Below are 17,463 nucleotides of genomic sequence, written 5' to 3'. Positions count from 1 at the left end.
CTACATGCTGACCTGCATCTCTGTCACCATCTCCAGCATTCAGGTTTGGATTAGGTAGAAAGTAAAATGTCTGTAAAGAGACAGAGTGTAAATTTCCTGAATTGGCTCAGTGTATCAGATATTTGAGTGCAAATACCTCTCTGGTATAACAAACCACCTACTGCTGAGTTATTTAAGACACAAATTACTTCCTTCCACAGCAGTTTCCCACTGTGCCTGTTCAGCTGATGCCTGGTATTCACTGTTATTTCCTGAGACAGTCTCTTGGAACTCCAAAGCATCAAGAGAGTTTCAAGTTGTGAGCAGTGACGTTACCCATTTATGAAAAACTGAAGAATGGATAAGAAATCTGTGCTTTATCAGTCAGTGTTCTACCTTCACAATGTTTTTAAAATTATTCAGGTACATTTCAGCTTCTGGGGCTGTAGACAAATTTGCTGTTACTTTTATAAGACGGTCTGGCCATGATGTCTGTGCTATCTTCTGAAATCCAGAGGGATGTGACAGCAGCTCTTGTTACTTTCTGATTAATGCACATCTATTTTTCTTCTTCCAGTGCCCCCGGGTCCTATTCCAGAGAGTCAACTGCCTCTCCCACTCCTCCTAGCTGTGGTGGCTGTGATTGTGGTGCTTGGAATGATCCTTACTTGTGGCAGCCTATCTATCAGTAAGAAACATTTACTCCTTATCACCCTTTAACTTGGCTTTTCCTGGTTGGATTAGGCAAAAGGAGACTACTCAACTACATGCCACTACTTCTAATACATGGAGCAAAATTGTTGTGGTCTTCCAAGTAGATCAGAGGGACACAGGGAGAAAGAAGTGATATAAAACATCGCCACCCCAGAGTTAGGCACAAGCATAGTCCAAAGGGTGAGGACTGCTCTGTCCTGGTATTTGCTGCAGAGAAAAGAGCTTGGAGAGCCCTCTTAGCAGGCTTTTCTTTAGCATCCACTGCTATATAGGCTGAAGTCACAGTCTGTAATTAAACATACAATTCTGGGAGATGATATGCTTTTTGAGACTTGATGCCAACAAGATGCCCCTTTCCTCAATCAGTGTACAAAGAAGCAGAGGAAACCTAAGCTGCTCCCCAGTGATTATGTCTCTGCAGAAATAAAACTGTTTGCATATCCACTATTAAATCACAGCAGAGCATGGACAAGAACATGATACTGGCAAGCTAAGGATGCTTCTTACGCATTTATAATTATGGAGTGGGATTCTGTTCTGTGTGGCCAGCATTATAATTTCTCTCCAGGTGTTGATGTTGTTCATTTTGATGTGCCTCTCCACCTGCAGTTTACCACCTTAAGAAGCAGCAGCTGGAAGGAGCCAGAGCACGACTGCAGAGCCCAGAATATAAACTGAGCAAAATCCGCACATCAGCCATCATGACAGATTACAACCCCAACTACTGCTTTGCAGGGAAGGCCGCCACCCTGAGCGAGCTGAAGGAGATCCCACGGAAGAACATCTCTCTGCTTCGGTAAGGCTTGCTGAAGGGGTTGCTCTCTGACAGAGGAGAGGAAAGGCAGCCTGAAGCAAAGGCAGAGGTAGGGCTCACATACTTGTTTTACTCATCATCAAGTATCCAGGACAAGAAAACAATGGCCACCTGTCAGACTAACTGGAAAGCACCTAGTCCAAGCCAGCCAATATACTTATTGTGTTCTCTAAGATATTTTGATTCCATAAAGTCCTCAGGCAGAAGTATACACTTATGAGTCTCCTGCTCCATGTTCCCACACACAGCATAGGGTATTTCACCTCTGTTTTTTTGATGTCCAGGTTTTAACTTGCCACCTGGCAGTAATTCCCTTCCAAATCTATAGCAGTATTTCTTTTTCAGCTTTTCCTGCCAGGAGGAAATACATGCTATGTTGCTCTTTGGTATCCATATCCAGATGATATTGATCAAAGTTACGTAAACTTTAGAAGGAAAAACTTGATCATTCTTATGTACTGTCTTACACCATCTCCTGAAGACATCAGCTTGCAGCTACCTTTTTCTGCTGCTCTCCAGTTCCTTTTTGCCTTGCTATCACCATACTTCGTGATAGGGCCCTGGGATTGAACAAGCTACTTTATTTGCTCAGAACCATTAAGGATCCAACCTCTCTTCTTTAGTGACAGTGACAGAAAATACTGAGAAGTCATTTTCAGAACCTTTGAGATGAAAACAAGACTCTGTTGTTGATTCCATCTTTTACAGCAGGTTCTATTCCTGTTTTTGGACTAGATGAAGACAAGAGCTTGGCCAACACTGGGTCCAAGGGCATAGTAACATCTATTCTCTCTCTCTGGTTTTGTTTGGTTTGTTTCCTTCCAGGGCACTAGGACATGGTGCATTTGGTGAGGTTTATGAGGGAACCGTGGTAGGCATCGCAGGGGATCCCAACCCTCTTCAAGTGGCTATCAAGGTCAGTACCCAGAAATTTCTTATACAACAATAATTGCCCGTAAGAGCCATATTATCTTATTACTGTTCCAGTTGGAGATTCACGTTCATCACATGTATAATGACATATGCACGTGTGTGATGCAGGTTTCCATACATTGCTGCATACAGGGATCATAAACCTTGATTTTTAAGCTGTATGGCACTAGCAGCAGGTTGAAAGTAAAGCATGTCTTGTTTGCTGCATGCCTAATGGCTGTAAGTTATGGTCTAACTAGGAGAAGAATCTATAAAGGGCAATCTGTTTCGTAAGCTCCATTCCCATCGCTCAGAAGAGATAGAATCAGTGCCCTCAGATGGAAAGTTGTGTGAATTAGGCACCTGGAGACTGCATAATATGGTTAGTTAAAATAACAAATTCTCTATCAACATAAATAAATATAGCTCCCTTGAATCAACACAAACCCATCAGTTCACCCCAGCAGAGAATCTGCCACAGTAGCTTTTCTGCCATGATGATTTACAGATCTGAGTTAGCCAAGAAAACAAGAAACTTATGGGGAAAAATATAGCAACAGACAGACATTTTGGGAATATTGTGGACTAGAAGAGGATTTCTAAATCTTGTATAAAGAAAAGAAAGATCTGGCAAATATCAGTATGAAGCATTTGTAAGGCAGCAAACAGTAAACGTTTATAGTAATGCTTATACATTATTACTTCTGCATTTCAGTGGGTTTGAGTGCTTTCTCCTAAGTTTTTCACATGACATTATTTTTCACATGACAATATTTAAAAACTTCTATTGTTTCTCAGTTACATTTCCTTTATATTGAGAGTAGTGTTTATCCACCACATGGGAAACTTTCAGGTACTCTCTTATTAATGCACAGTGTTAAATATGCTGCTGTGAATATAAATTGGGATATCCTGGTAATTTCCATGTCATTAATAGCAAGAGATAAGAGGCTGGATTTCTGTGAAATTACTGCTGTTGCCTCAGGATTTGTCAGTTACTCAGCCCTAAAGATAAGGTTGCTCATAGGCCTGCTTCTGTTCTTTTATAAGCTTGTGACTCAGAGAACCAAATCACCTTATATACATTTCAGCCAAAAGGTGGCCTGCATTAAGAAAAAAGAAATTCTACCATTATTGGTACTATCTTTCAAAACCTTTTTAAAACAAACAAACAAGATGAAAGGATGATACATTCTGATATTTTGTTGTGAACTTCCCTGTGCCACTGAACAAATGTGAATGAAAGCCCAGAACAGACACTGGCAAGCAGCTGTGGCTGCCCAGCCCGGTTTCACTGTCCAGATTGGCAGAAGCACCACAGCACAGTGGGAAACAGAAGTGGGTCAGCATGTTTTTCAGTTTTGATAATCCAGTGGGGCTTGTACTAGTTTTGAAGATCTCAGCAACGATGGCTACTTGTCAGGGCCCTGTCTGAGCACTCATTTACCCAGTTCCCTGTAAAATGACACCCTGAACATCACCAAAAAGCAGCTCTTCTCCCTGGCTGGAAACCAGTAGAGTATCCATGGGACCCAAGCTGTGACCATGTTCACATTGCTTAATGAGCCTGATGGAGGGTATCAGTCCTGATCTGACTGTGCAGAAGAATGCAAGTGTACACAGGGAATAAATTAAAAAATACCTTTACAGCATTCTCCAAGTATTGTCTGTGGATATTCCACCAATTTAATAGATCATCTGCACTGTCTTGTGTAAAGCAATCACTTATTTCAGAGAGAAACGTGCAACACTCTCTTCTGTAGCCCACACTGTTTCCATACCAGCCTCACCCCACTGAGCAGCGAACGTCCCACCTCTCTGTGTGCACTTTGGCAGGCAGGCACTACACACAGCTGTGGCCAGACCATCCCGTGATGTTAAGCTAGTGGACACGGCAGCAGGCACTGCTTCTACAGCTGCCTCTGCTCTCAGTTCATGTTTATCAGTGGCAGATGCTGTCCGAATTTGCTGGCAGTAAAGAAAGCTGTAAGGGCATGTGACACAATTATTGAAATCATGTGGCTGTGTGAGTTACATGATATGAGAAGATGTACTGCAATGTGGTCCTATAGAAAAGGGAGACTAAACTAATGCCTGTCATTTTAAAGTGCATACTAGTTCTCTATTTCCTCACCTAATGCCTTTCTTGATGTATACCTGAAGCTCCAGAACACTGAATATAGCTAAATGCACACAAAAGATCTCTAAGTAGGCCACTAGTTTCCTGTTCTAACTTTAACTACCAAATGGGTCACAGGCAGTTCAAAAAGCTGGGTGCTGGACAGATGAACCCCTCCTGGTAGGTTCCTGAAGTCATTCACATGTTACATGCTCACTCTTTTTTGTTTTCTTTTTCCTTTGGTGGTCACCTAAATATACTCAATTCTTTGGTAGGATGGTCCTCACTGTCTTTACCTCTCTACAGACCCTGCCAGAAGTCTGCTCTGAGCAGGATGAGATGGATTTCCTAATGGAAGCATTGATTATCAGGTATAGTTTAAGAGTTTTATACTGGTGGTGGGCAGGGGGGAAAAGAGTCATGCAGGTGATAAGAATCATTTGTCTTGCTTTGGTTTGAAAAAGAAATCCACCCTTATTTTTCACCAGATGGCATTTTAGTAGCTTGTGAGATACTAGTTTCAGCTACTTGTTAATCTCATACAAGGTAACAGAGTTCCTTTTGTTGCACATCTGTTGGGGAGAAAAGAAACAGAAGGGCAAGAAAACTCATGGGCTGAGACAAAACCAGCATTATAAGTAAAGCAACAGCTTCATAATTCCCATTGGCATGTAGGTGTTCATCCATTTCTAGGGAAGTAGAGCTTCATCATGCATTAATGCCAAATGCCCACTTCCTCATTTCCCCAGCTTTTACTGGTGAGCATGAAGTCATGCAGTATGGAATAGCCCGTGGGTCAGTTGGGGTCAGCTGTCCCAGCTGTGTCCTCTCCCAGCTTCTTGTGCACCCCCAGCCCATTTGCTGCTGTGGTGGTGTGAAAAGCCTTAATGCTGTGTAAGCACTGCACAGCAGCAGAATCATAGAATGGTCTGGGTTGGAAGGAACCTGAAGGGACCTAGTTCCAACCCCCTGCCATGGGCAGGGACACCTTCCACTAGACCAGGTTGCTCCAAGCCCCTGTGTCCAACCTGGCCTTCGACACTTCCAGGGTGGGGCATCGACAGCTAAATACATAGCTAAAATATCCATGTGTTATCAACACTGTTTTGATGACAAATCCAAAGCGTAGCACCATATGAGCTACTGTGAAGAGAACGAACTCTATCCCACCCAAACTCATTATAACATCTCAACAAAAATTTCTGCAGGGCTCTGCAGGTCATGTTCAGAGGAGTAAAAAGGCACAACATTTTTGTACAAACATGTTCTGCATTTGAAATGTTTTCCTTTCCAAAGCAGCTCATTGCCCTTTTACTAAGTATAAATCATGTCCTGAAGCTCTTGCTAAAACAAATTTTCAATGATGAAATGGAAAGCAATAGGAAAGCTAAAGATAAGAGCCACCTGTGCAGTGACTCAGACGTTCAGCCTCTGCAAGAGCAGCACTAAGGTGGTACAGCACAAGCTGTGTGCCAGGAAGGTATGTTTTTAGGCTTGGACGCATGGGCTTAAAGTATATTATATCTTAAAATAAAGAGGTTTTGTAAGACCAGGTTTGGTAGCTGAAGGAAAAAGTGTGAAAAGCTTTTCCCGTTGTGGCTTTCAGTCATCAGCTAAGTTGTAGGTGCAACCTTTTTGCTTTTCCTATCTGTAGAACTGTTTGCCATAAGTAAGTGCTTTTTGCTATGAGAGGCCTGGGCTTTTACCCTTTCTTTGCACAGTTAGCTGAGTGATACACTGAAACCTCTGCAGGGAAAAGGTAGTGAATATGGCTCTGTGTATGTAGCTTGCACAGATGGAACACATCCCTTTTCCCAGTGTGGGCACTTGTCTTAGATATGTTCTGGCTTATAACATCTTTGTAAGCTTGACAGAACCTATATAAGGTCTCATCTGCATGATCTTCTAACAGTGAACTGAGATCTACAAACCAGACAGCTATTCTTATTGCCACCTGTACTTTAAGCATTACAATCTTGGAATTTAATTCATTAACCCAAATCCATAACCTTTAAACAATAGTCAAGGGTGGCTTTAAAGAAGTAGTATAGTCAGGCTGGATTGCAAGTGATCAGTGTTGATGCATTTTTAATTTGTGCAAAGGAAGTTCCTCTTTGCTTTGGCCCAGCTCATACCTAGGTGCTGGTTTTCTGCTATTAAAGCATGAATCTCATGACATAGTGTCACTTCCTAAACTCTGCAAGAATTTTGGCAGCTGAACAGGAGGTAACACTGATGTATGGGTGTTTTTTTTAAGAGCAATTTCAATCAATTACAGAGTGCTTTGATTCACTTAGTAGCACATGACTCTTTCTCTTCCCCAGCATCCTTTCCATTTTTAGTTCCTGTATTATCCAGGTAATCACTATCCAAGGGAAGATGCTGCTTTCTAATGACTTGAGTCTTACTGAACTTTTTGACAATCTCAGCTTTCTTTTGTAAGAGACAGAAAGCCATCACATAAGCAGCTGCTGCAGTAGATACTAGCCGAGTCCCTCTTTGGTAGACTAGATACTGAACCAAGTCCCCCACCCTATATAGCAGTATATTTAAAATCACCAATGCTAAAGTAAAAACGCCACCAGTCAGAGTTTTGTTTCACAAAGGTCAATCGTATTTGCATATCTGAAGTGCTTAGGTTTCTTTTCCCTCTCATGTCATCCCCATCTTTCAGTCAGTGTGTCCATTAAATTCTCTCTTTACAGACAGGAGGCTCTGCTTTACTTTCAGCTTTTCATACTTTCTGTTGAAAGCTTTTCATGGGCAAAGCCAGGCACAACCCTGAGCTTGGGGCTATCATAATCAGAGTGACATTGTGATATGGCTGAAGTAGGAATTTGTTCAGTAACAAACACTGCATCAGGATTTACTTCAACCCAGCTCAAGACACAGTGAATGTGGTGGATGTTGGCCAGGTACTAATGCTGTCTTTCTCTTCCATGTTCCTATGATGTTGGCTTTCAGTAAGTTCAATCACCAAAATATTGTGCAGTGCATTGGTGTTAGCCTACAGACGCTGCCTCGCTTCATTCTGCTGGAGCTCATGGCTGGAGGAGATATGAAGAGCTTCCTTCGGCAGAATCGACCCAGGGTGGTGAGATAACTTCTCTGCTAAGCTTATGGTTGATTTTAGTGTGACTGTTTCTATTATTTTTATGAATTAGACAAAGCCAAGCATGGCTGTGCACGGGTCCCAGCTCCTACAAACTTCTGGATACATACCTCTGTTTGCTTGATGTAAGCAGATGTCAGTGAGAGAAAATGAAAGCAGTGCCAGAACTCCAGTCTATTAGCAGCTGAGAAGGAAGGACTAAAATCCTGTCCTGTCATTCCGGAGTTTTCTGTCAATGGGGCTACAAATTAAGGAGCTTTCTTTCCTCAATGTCTGCCTTGTTTTCTGTGTAATGTGGTGGTGTGTGAGGGGCTGAAGTTAAAACACTGATACGCAGTAATGGGAATCTGTAGCACCAGGTCATCAGCAGGTATGCATCAGCACCATATGGAGATGCACAGATTTATACCAGTTGAAGAGCTGAGCCTGCATGTAGCACTGTGACAGGGATTTAAATCAATGCAAATGAAATTGAGGCAAATATTTTATTTTTAAAACTTCCCACCTTTATAAAAAGCTGTCATGAGGGGTTTTGCAAATGATCTCTGATTTCTAATGCTGTATTGATGCCAAGCAAGTACAATGAATATTTGGAATTAATTAGTTTCAGTGTTCTTCTAATGAATAGCTGATTCTAGATATGTGTTCTTGCTTAACAGTGGTGTTTTGGGCACCTCTTAAATAAGTCAAATAAGTATGTTTCTCTGCTTGAGTGGAGCCTTCAAACAAAAAAGAAGAGTTAAGCCTGATTCTATGTTATTTCTTATTGTATTGAAGTGCCTATGGTGGCTGCCTACAGGGGCAGGAGGAGGCTGACTGGTGCCTCATGTCCTCCTACACCACATGATGCAGTAGCACAGCTTCTTCTCCACACACGCATCCACCCCAAATAGTTATGATGATAGCTTCATGCATGTATACTCCTGTGCTGGCATTAATATGTTATTGAAACATTGAGCTTAATTTCTTCCTCATAAAGGAGTAAATATACTAATTAAATGTACTTACAGTGGTATAACAGCACCCAGATGGAGGAGTTTGTATATCTTTATTTTTGGCATTTATACTGAAAGTGGTACGATTTCTGTAAGTGTATAAAGTCTGTGGGCAGCAGAGAATAATAAATACTCTTATTTGAATATTATGTATAGTTGTAATGTAAAGAACAGTTAGTTTTTAAATATCATGTGAAAACAAACTGCTGTTATGTTAGCTGGTGTGGTAGCAGATAGCAAATACAATAGCTGAAGTCCTCTTAGTACTCAACAAAATGTCCCTGTACACCTTTTCTGAAAGCAGAACTAGCTCCATCACTAATGTATTTCCCAACAAGTTTCCCTGGCTGCAGAGAAAATGCATATCCATCAGTCCTCTGACAGCGGGATCCCAGAGCAGAGATAAGGTCTTCAGCTCTGTGGTTCTATTTCTCCTCCCTGCTCTTCATTTCCTCTCCAGAAATGCCTACTTTATAGCTATAATAATTCTCCCTGGCAGATATCCAAGAGGTTTGTACAATAACTTGCCTAGCCAATAAAAACAGTGTTATAATGTATGTGGTTAGAGCATGAGAAATTACAGCGATAACAGCATCCAGAAACAAAAGCAGCCTTAAAAAGAACAATTTATTTGATACCTCTCAGGCAGTGTCATAATTTCTCCCCATCCTTCCCAAGAGCAATGCAGAAGGTCCAGGAGAAACACCAAGGAAATTTCCCCATGGGGAAATAAATGGCAGGATGAAAATAAGCAGGGCTCCTGGAGAAAGACTTCTTTATTGTTCTTAGGGAAATGCAGATGGTGAAGGGCTAGTACCAGTCCCTGAGTCCTGTGGTAAATCACCCCTTTTTTACATACTGCTCCTGAGGGTAACCCCCATCCTTCCACAAGAACAGATGACAAATGTTGACTGCTGGTTCAGAGATGTGCACTTGTGCATCTTTGCTCTCTCTCTGAGTTCAGGTGTTAATTTCTCTTTATAATTTATTAATCCACTCTTTAAAAGTGTGTGTATGTGAAGTTTCTCTTCCATCTCACCTTTTAAACCTGCTTGTCTTTTGATTTCACGAAGTCCAACACCAGTAGGGACTAGTCCTCTCACACCCCCTTTACTAGGCTATTTAGGGCCAGGCCATAAATCTCTCACCAGCTTGCACTCATGCACGGTGCACAGGAGAAGAGAAATCTTCTGAAAACTTCTTGGCTTAAATAAGAGTTTACTCATTTTCTAACTCTTTACTTTGGCCTGCTTCTATTCCCCTTTGCTCCTGACTCATTTAACACTTTCCCCACCCTATGTATGCCTCCCTTTCCCTTCTTCTGCCCCTCTCTGATTATCCCCTCCCTGAACTATATCCTTTTACTCCACTATTCCTCCCTTACCATTTCCTGCGTGTCCTCTTCCAGAATCAACCATCCACGCTAACATTTTAGCTAGGGATATTGCCTGCGGCTGTAAATATCTGGAAGAGAATCATTTCATCCACAGGTGAGGAGAAACAGTCCCTTCTGATGTATCCTAACGTGTGTAAAGGTCACTGTTTCCATTTGCAGTGGATTAGACAGAACTAATCACCAGGAGGAAGACAGAAATTCCCCTACCACCACAGGCTTGTGCTTAGATGTCTGGGCTGGTCTCAGTGGTGTTTGGTAGGAGTTAGGCTCTGCACTGATTTTTGCACTGCTGAGGAGAAAGGAACATTCTGTTTGCAGGTGCTGTTTTCAAGTGTTGATTTGCAGGTGCCTGCAACAGCCACATTTGAGATTAGCCCTATAGTCCACTAGATGGTAGTGTCACTCTGTGTTAGCTTGTAAGACCATAAGGCATCATTTCACTCTTTTCTGATCTCCGTATCTTGACTTAACGTTTTCCCTATCCCAGCAGCACAGGACAGTCTGTCATATTTGAACTATTGACTTGAAAAGGATAGAACAGGGATAACAGGAGGTAAAAAATCAACTCTCAGGCTTCCTTCCCAGCTCAGCAGCTGACCTGCTGAGTGGTCTTTGGGAGCCCATATTTGTCCGTTCACAACTGTTTTTCCTCTTTTGTAGAGCAAAAAAAAAAGTTGATATGGCAGGCTTCAATAAGAATAAAATATTATAGAAGAGGTAAAGTTTATTATAGGCAGCCGTTTAAAATTCCCAGGTGGATATCAGATTCCTTTGCTTCTGATGATGAGTTGTTTCAGCTCATAATGTTCCCAGGCATAGTGTGCAGCTGAATTCCTTCCTGAACTCCACGCTGAGATCAGCTCTTGTGTTAAAAGGAAAGGAGAAACCTGCAGACAAGAGGGTCACAGGCTCTAACTAAAGCAAAGTGGAGCCTGAAGTTATGCAAGTAGACAACTGATGCACCCACACACGTGTATGTACGCATGACACTGCACAGAGCTAACAGGCAGAGCTGGGCAAGGGCAGGCAGAGACTGGAGAAGCTGAGGGAAACAAGTGGTAATCAGCAACTGGGGCAAAAAGCTGTGAGACTGAGATATGGGATATGTTATGGCTTTATGATTACAGCATCTGAGGCAGTTTTCAGTCTCCTTTATATTGGAACAATAATTAAGTTCCTTTAGAAAAAAGTATTAGAGTTTTTTGTCATTAAGAAAGAGCAGTAAGAGTGCAACAAGTTGTGGCTCTTGAATCTCTTAATAAGTACATGAGAGGACTAATGAGTAATCTAATTGGAAACTTCAGAGTTAATTGCTACAGCATTATTGTTAACAAATCCTTACTGTAACGGTAACGTCCTTCATCAACCTCCACTCACCCTCATCTACTGAATTTATGATAAGGGACAATTTTTGCTTGTGCTGCAAGAAGTCCAACAGAAACTCAACAGAAATTTTCTCCACAAGTGTTTTATAAAATCAGTTTTCATCTCTCCTGTCAGGTAGATGTTCCCTGCTGTTCTTACATCACTGAGCACAGCAGTCATCACACAGAACTTCTAACATTTATATCAGCAAATGGACAGGCCAGCTGCTATTGCTCAAGACCAATCTCAATTTTGGGAAAGAAGTGGAAGAAACTAGTGCTTGACTCTTTTAACACCAGCCTATGACTTTTAAAAAGCTCTCAGGGTCAGTTTTTGCACTGTTAGATCTGTAATACAAGCAGCATGTGAAGGGACTCATTTTGTTTTAGCCAGTAAGTCAGGAAATCAGCATAGAAGGAATTTTGTTCAGGTTCTGTATTAGTATTTGTTAGCAATGTTAGTATTACTAAGAGTGGGTTGGGAATGGAAGAAGGTTATAATTACAGATAACAGGTATCCTGGGGTAAAGAAGTAGTGGAGTGGGTTGTGGAGATGTCACTAAGGGCAGGTCTTGCCATCTAGGAGTCACAGCTGATGGAAGAGAAAGCAGAGCTTGACTTCCAGATTTTGAGGGATTTTTCAAGGCTGGCAGTGGGAAGAAACATGAGTTGTTCAAGAAGCTGATTTTTCTTGGCATTCATCAGGACCCCCACAATGCTATGATTTTTAATGAGGTTTTTTAGGAATTAGTATTTAAAATGAACACAAATCCTTCAGTCTTGGCCATGGACTCATCACTGCCATGTGTCGCAAGCTAAACTTGCACTCAGCAAACTGCTGCTCCAATATGTAGCTTTGCTTGGTCCCATGGGAGATATCCATAAGCAACAAAGCAGCAGTTTACTGAATCTGGTTCTATATTGACTTTTCAAGCAGTTTACTGAGACTACCCGGTAGCATCACATCTGTAACTGATGGAGACACTGTCGAGTTGTCACTCTAGACGGAGCAAAAAAGACACCTCTCATAATGTGGTTGAAGCAAAAGGGATTGGATCTGTCTCTGGTCTGACACTGACCCTGCTTTCTGTCTTAGTGAAAGGAGATGGGAGTGGGGAATGCTTGGAAAACCTTGGGTGGAAAATATGATGTAAATGCAGTTTAAGAATTGTGGTTAATAAAAATAACAATGTAGCTAGTGTTATTTCTTATTTTTAATAAGGCTCTTCTCATTTGCGTAAAGATGAATCAACCAAGACTTGAAGGACGGGGTCTAATATTCTTTCTTGATTCCTTTAGCTACTTTTAGAATTACATTTTGTTTTATTTTATTAAAAGAGATATAGCTGCGAGGAATTGCCTTTTGACCTGCACTGGAGCGGGACGAATAGCCAAGATTGGTGACTTTGGGATGGCCAGAGATATTTACAGGTAAGTGAAAAGCCATATCTAGCCCTGTGAATAACTCTGTAACCTGTATAATCTTGACCAGTTTGAACTGTCTCATGGTATCTGAAGCAGTGGAGCCATCCATTGTGTGCCTGAATTTGATTACCAGTCAACTAGCTGGGGTTAACAGACTGTAAATTAACACATCTATGCACTTCGACTGTGTTTATTCCAGACTGGGCCCCAGGGAACACTGCAAACACATGCGAACACTAGGCCAAGCATAGGCACATTTATTAGCTAGTTGATCATATATAATCTTAAATAAATAATAAAAAGCCCCAACCATCATTCTCAGTTTATGATGTCCAAAGACTTGCTGCATCAGCACCCTGTGCGAAGCAGCAGAAAATCTCATGTCTTCCGTTTCCATCTCATTTGCAAAAAGGGCATAAAACACTGCTTCAAGGCACCATTTCTGTTGATGGCTTTTCCTTTCCTCACTTGGCCCCCACTGCTGCATGCAATCCCCAGCTGCTGTTGCTGTGGTGATAAGATCTTTTCTATATCTGAGCCCTTTCAGACTGTGTGAGGTTCTCCATGTATTTTACCTTTCCCAGAGCAAGTTACTACCGTAAAGGAGGAAGAGCCATGCTTCCTGTCAAGTGGATGCCACCAGAAGCTTTCCTAGAGGGCATTTTCACCTCTAAGACTGATACCTGGTAACAAGTGTCTTTTAATCACTTCTGCTACTCAATGTTAAGGGTGAAGAAATGTATTGCTCAAGAAAAAAATGTCTGCTTAGCAGAAACCTTAGAAGTGTCAGAAATTCCCAGAAAATTATTAGAAGTCTTCCCTCTGCATTCAGTAGAAGCACAGCTGAAGAATTCTGAATGAGAATTAAAAGGTATAATGTAAATGGAGGTAATAAAAATTCTCTATACATAGATGTAGAGTATCACATAAAGATAGTCAAGAAGTGAAAAGAGAAAGTAGTTTAGATCCCCAAGAAGCCTCAGTTAAAAATCCATACAAATACCATCAGGTGCTTCCCCCAACCCTTGGTATCTGTTACTTAGTTCTTCTCGACGACAACGCCTGCTCATGTCATGCAAATGACTCTCTCTGTACCACCCAGGATTACTTCTGTGTAATTTCTTTCTGTGGCATATAAAATGAGAGCAGATTTAATCAGAAGCCCTTGCTGGTTGCTGAGGAAACAATATTTATATATTAATTCCTCATGTAACTTCATCTTTCTTTGAAATCAGCACCCCCTCAACACTAGCACATTCATGCACAGGTGCCGGGGAATGGAAGCTTTCCAATTGCTCAAGAACGCCTCTCTCCCTGTACAGTAGATTCCTCCATATACTGTACTGAGACATTCCCTTAAATGCCACACTGACCCAGTTTCCTGGAGTTGTTAGTGATGCCGGAAGACAAGGGATTGCTTATCAGCCCCTAACTGTGAGCAGCCAGTGCTAAGTATTTAGAAGGAAAGTGTTACTGTTCCTGTAAAAGACTATTCTAAGTAACACGCGTGTACTGGAAATTTCTTCCACCTTTGCAACAAATAGTGACTCCTGCAACCCTCTTGGCTCCCCCTTCTTGGAGTCATATGTTATTTTTGGTGGCGTTGCTAACTGACTGACCCATGGATGTAAAAAAGAAGAGCATCCACATCACGACAAAAAATAAATGCTGCTGCCTTTCAGTTACACTGGATGTCTCCTACCTGATTTTATTCTTGAGCACCCTGTTCCCAAAAACTGTTTCAAACATCTCAAGTCTTCCCAAGTTAGGTAGGAGTCTCCATGCCAGAGCTAACAGTTATTTTCAGTTAGATCATACACAACAAAGGGTTGTCTGACATTTCCTGCTCTAGAAATAAGGAATGCAGCAGAAAAGAACAAGCTCAGAGTTACTCAAGTATTTTGAAGCCTCTGCAAAACTGGTTTTGGAGCTTGAGCAAAAGTTTTGATTGGGTTCTTTTATGTTAAAGTTGACTCATAATCATGCTAATTGCACATGACTGTGGTTGGCCTACAGCTTCTAAAGGTTGTTGCTGTGGTGTTACTTGCACTTCATGCCAGGTTTGTGGAGCACAAATGACACCTAATTGGTATTGCTGGCTGGTTTCTGACACAGGTCCTTTGGTGTGCTGCTTTGGGAGATTTTCTCTCTAGGCTACATGCCCTACCCTTGCAAAACCAACCAGGAAGTGCTGGAATTTGTCACCAGTGGAGGAAGAATGGATCCACCAAAAAACTGTCCAGGACCAGTGTAAGTATTTCCTTACTCCCAGAAGCCAGGGGATAGGGGGTATCAAACTGGTTCGACAAAGACAACCAGACACCTTTAGTCAGGGAACTGCAGTTCCTGTGGACTCATGATCACTTCATTCAGAAACACATTTTACATAATTATCTTTCTTGATCAATATATATATTTTCTTTTTAAACTTATTTCAAGGTACCGGATCATGACCCAGTGCTGGCAGCACAGCCCAGAGTATCGGCCAAACTTCTCCACTATCCTGGAAAGAATCAAGTATTGCACACAGGTACTGGTCTTTGTTATCCAGGAGGATGACAGTCCATGAAATGCCAACTATCCAAAGGCACTAGCTTTAGTGCCCCAAACAAGTGAAGAGTCCTGGCAAACTGGTCTAATTACTTTCCCAATTGTGGTGGTGCTGTTGGCCCAACTGCTCTTTTCATTTGGTTTTCCGGTATCCATCTTCACTCTTCAGCCCAACCAAAATGAGATTACGATGTTCCTGTGGGAGTGGGTGCTTTAAGCTCTTGGCTCCTTCAGTAGCAAAATGTCCTTCATTTTGTGATGGAAACGTATTTAGAATCTCTTTCAAGGTCCATATTCTGACCTTACCTAATGTTGCTCAAAAGCCACAGCAGAACTGGTATGGGGGGGGGGGGGGGGGGGGGGAATGAGATGGCACAGTGAGTTCACCATCTGGTAGCATTTTACAGCTATAAGCCTAGATCTAACCTCCCAAGGGAGAAATGATATGCCAGTGACCCCCAGCTTAGCTGCTGATTTCAATAAAGCACAGCCACTGCTCAAAGGAAGCACATACATGAGAGAGCATTTTTGGGAGTCCTAACAGCGTGTGATATACAGATGGCAGACAGCACCTTGCAGGACGTGCATGAATATTGCCCAGAACTGATGTCAGCCTCTGCCAAAGGCTTTTTCACTGTCATAGCTATTTCTTAAAATGCAGGTGTGTCCATCACCCTGGGTGTGCTCAGGGTGTAACAGATTCTTGTCTCTCTTTTTCAGGACCCTGATGTGGTCAACACTGAGCTGCCCATGGAGTGTGGCCCCGCACCGGAGGACGAAGGGGGTACGGTCATGCGCCCAAACATTTCCAGTGGGATCGTGCCCCTGTTGGTAAGCCCTTCTCTCACACCTCAGACCACGCCTAAAGCACTGGACTCCCACCAGGCTGGGCACAAACTTGTACAGTGTCCACAAGAGCTGCTGGTAGAGAACCTGAGCAACCGGACTGCTCGAGGGCCCAGCCTGCCATGCCTCACTGATTTCAACAGTGGGCCCTGGTTCCAGCGGACCTCGAACCAGAAGCTGGAGCTCAGCAATCCACCAAGCCACAGACTTCAAAACAAAACAAAAAATCTTTGGAACCCAACCTATGGATCGTGGGTGCTAGAGAGCATCTGTCACTTCAGCCCCAGCTCCAAGCCCAAAGCAAATCCGGAGCGGGAAGATTCGGGCTTTGATGGGAATTGCAGTTCTTCTCCCAGCTCCCGGGCATCTCCAGCATCTCCAAGTCGAAGCAACTGCCCTCAGCTGGATGTCAGTGGGATTGAACTGGTGAAACTCCAGACTTTCCCCTGTGGCAATGTCAATTATGCTTATGATGACCTGTGCTGTGGCACTGAGCACCAACCGTCAGCTTTGGCAGGGGTCAGAGGAACTGTGCTAAGGAGCTCCAGCCTGCACAGAGGTGAAAAGCCTTTTTGTAAAACAGAGAAAACATCGAGGGAGAGGGACTCTGGTCTGTCTTTGTCAGATGACCTGAGTGTTACTCCAGTATAACAGAAACAGTTCTTCCAAAGATCAGGGAATGTGTGTGTTTGGAAGGACTGCTTCCTATTTCACTCACTTCCTCCATTTAAGTTCCTTCAGATGGGTGGTGTTTCAACATCAGTGATGTTCTGCTTCCTCCTTCAACCAGATCGTTAAAGACAGTTGCATTCCTATCTCTGTCCATCAAACATGTTCCATGAACCAGCTTAGAGGTGGAGAACAATGGCATTGCTGCTCTCATTCAGAAGACAATAGTGAAAGGACTCCTTCTCAATCTGCTCAGGTGAAAAGAATTGGACCTACCATCCAACTGCAGCATTTGGATGGGAATAATGGCTGGCAGAGGTTGTGCTTCTTGCTGACCGAAGAAACCAAAGCCACATGCTGTGCAACTTGCAAAGGCTGCTCTATTCCTGAGAGCTTCTTACAGTCCCAATGACTTACTAACGATGGTCATACACTGTAAGGGAAGTAAGTAAATAGCAGCTACTTTTGCATCTGTTTTATTAGCAGATCCTGTGGAAAAACATGAAAATGAAACTACTGCTCAAATTGGAAGTAGGAGGAAGGATAAAACAAGAACTCCAGGCTCCTC

At 42.5% G+C, this 17,463-nt stretch overlaps 1 protein-coding gene across 1 annotated transcript in view; it reads left to right on the top strand.

The window, feature by feature from the left end:
• The window catches only part of LTK (leukocyte receptor tyrosine kinase), a 47,645-nt gene extending 30,768 nt beyond the window's left edge, over positions 1-16,877 (top strand). The window contains exons 16-27 of the mRNA XM_010023154.1: positions 557-667; positions 1,303-1,489; positions 2,333-2,423; positions 4,845-4,909; positions 7,503-7,629; positions 7,703-7,743; positions 10,076-10,135; positions 12,744-12,836; positions 13,415-13,516; positions 14,946-15,080; positions 15,270-15,360; positions 16,101-16,877. Coding sequence (XP_010021456.1) covers positions 557-667; positions 1,303-1,489; positions 2,333-2,423; positions 4,845-4,909; positions 7,503-7,629; positions 7,703-7,743; positions 10,076-10,135; positions 12,744-12,836; positions 13,415-13,516; positions 14,946-15,080; positions 15,270-15,360; positions 16,101-16,877 — 1,880 coding nt within the window. The remainder of the gene's footprint in view (positions 1-556; positions 668-1,302; positions 1,490-2,332; positions 2,424-4,844; positions 4,910-7,502; positions 7,630-7,702; positions 7,744-10,075; positions 10,136-12,743; positions 12,837-13,414; positions 13,517-14,945; positions 15,081-15,269; positions 15,361-16,100) is intronic.
• Positions 16,878-17,463: the final 586 nt, after the last annotated feature.

Source organism: Nestor notabilis, unplaced genomic scaffold (assembly GCF_000696875.1).
Source record: "Nestor notabilis isolate BGI_N333 unplaced genomic scaffold, ASM69687v1 scaffold5661, whole genome shotgun sequence".
NCBI lineage: Eukaryota > Metazoa > Chordata > Aves > Psittaciformes > Psittacidae > Nestor > Nestor notabilis.
Note: the sequence above shows the minus strand (reverse complement) of the source record. Positions and strands in the feature narration are given on the sequence as shown.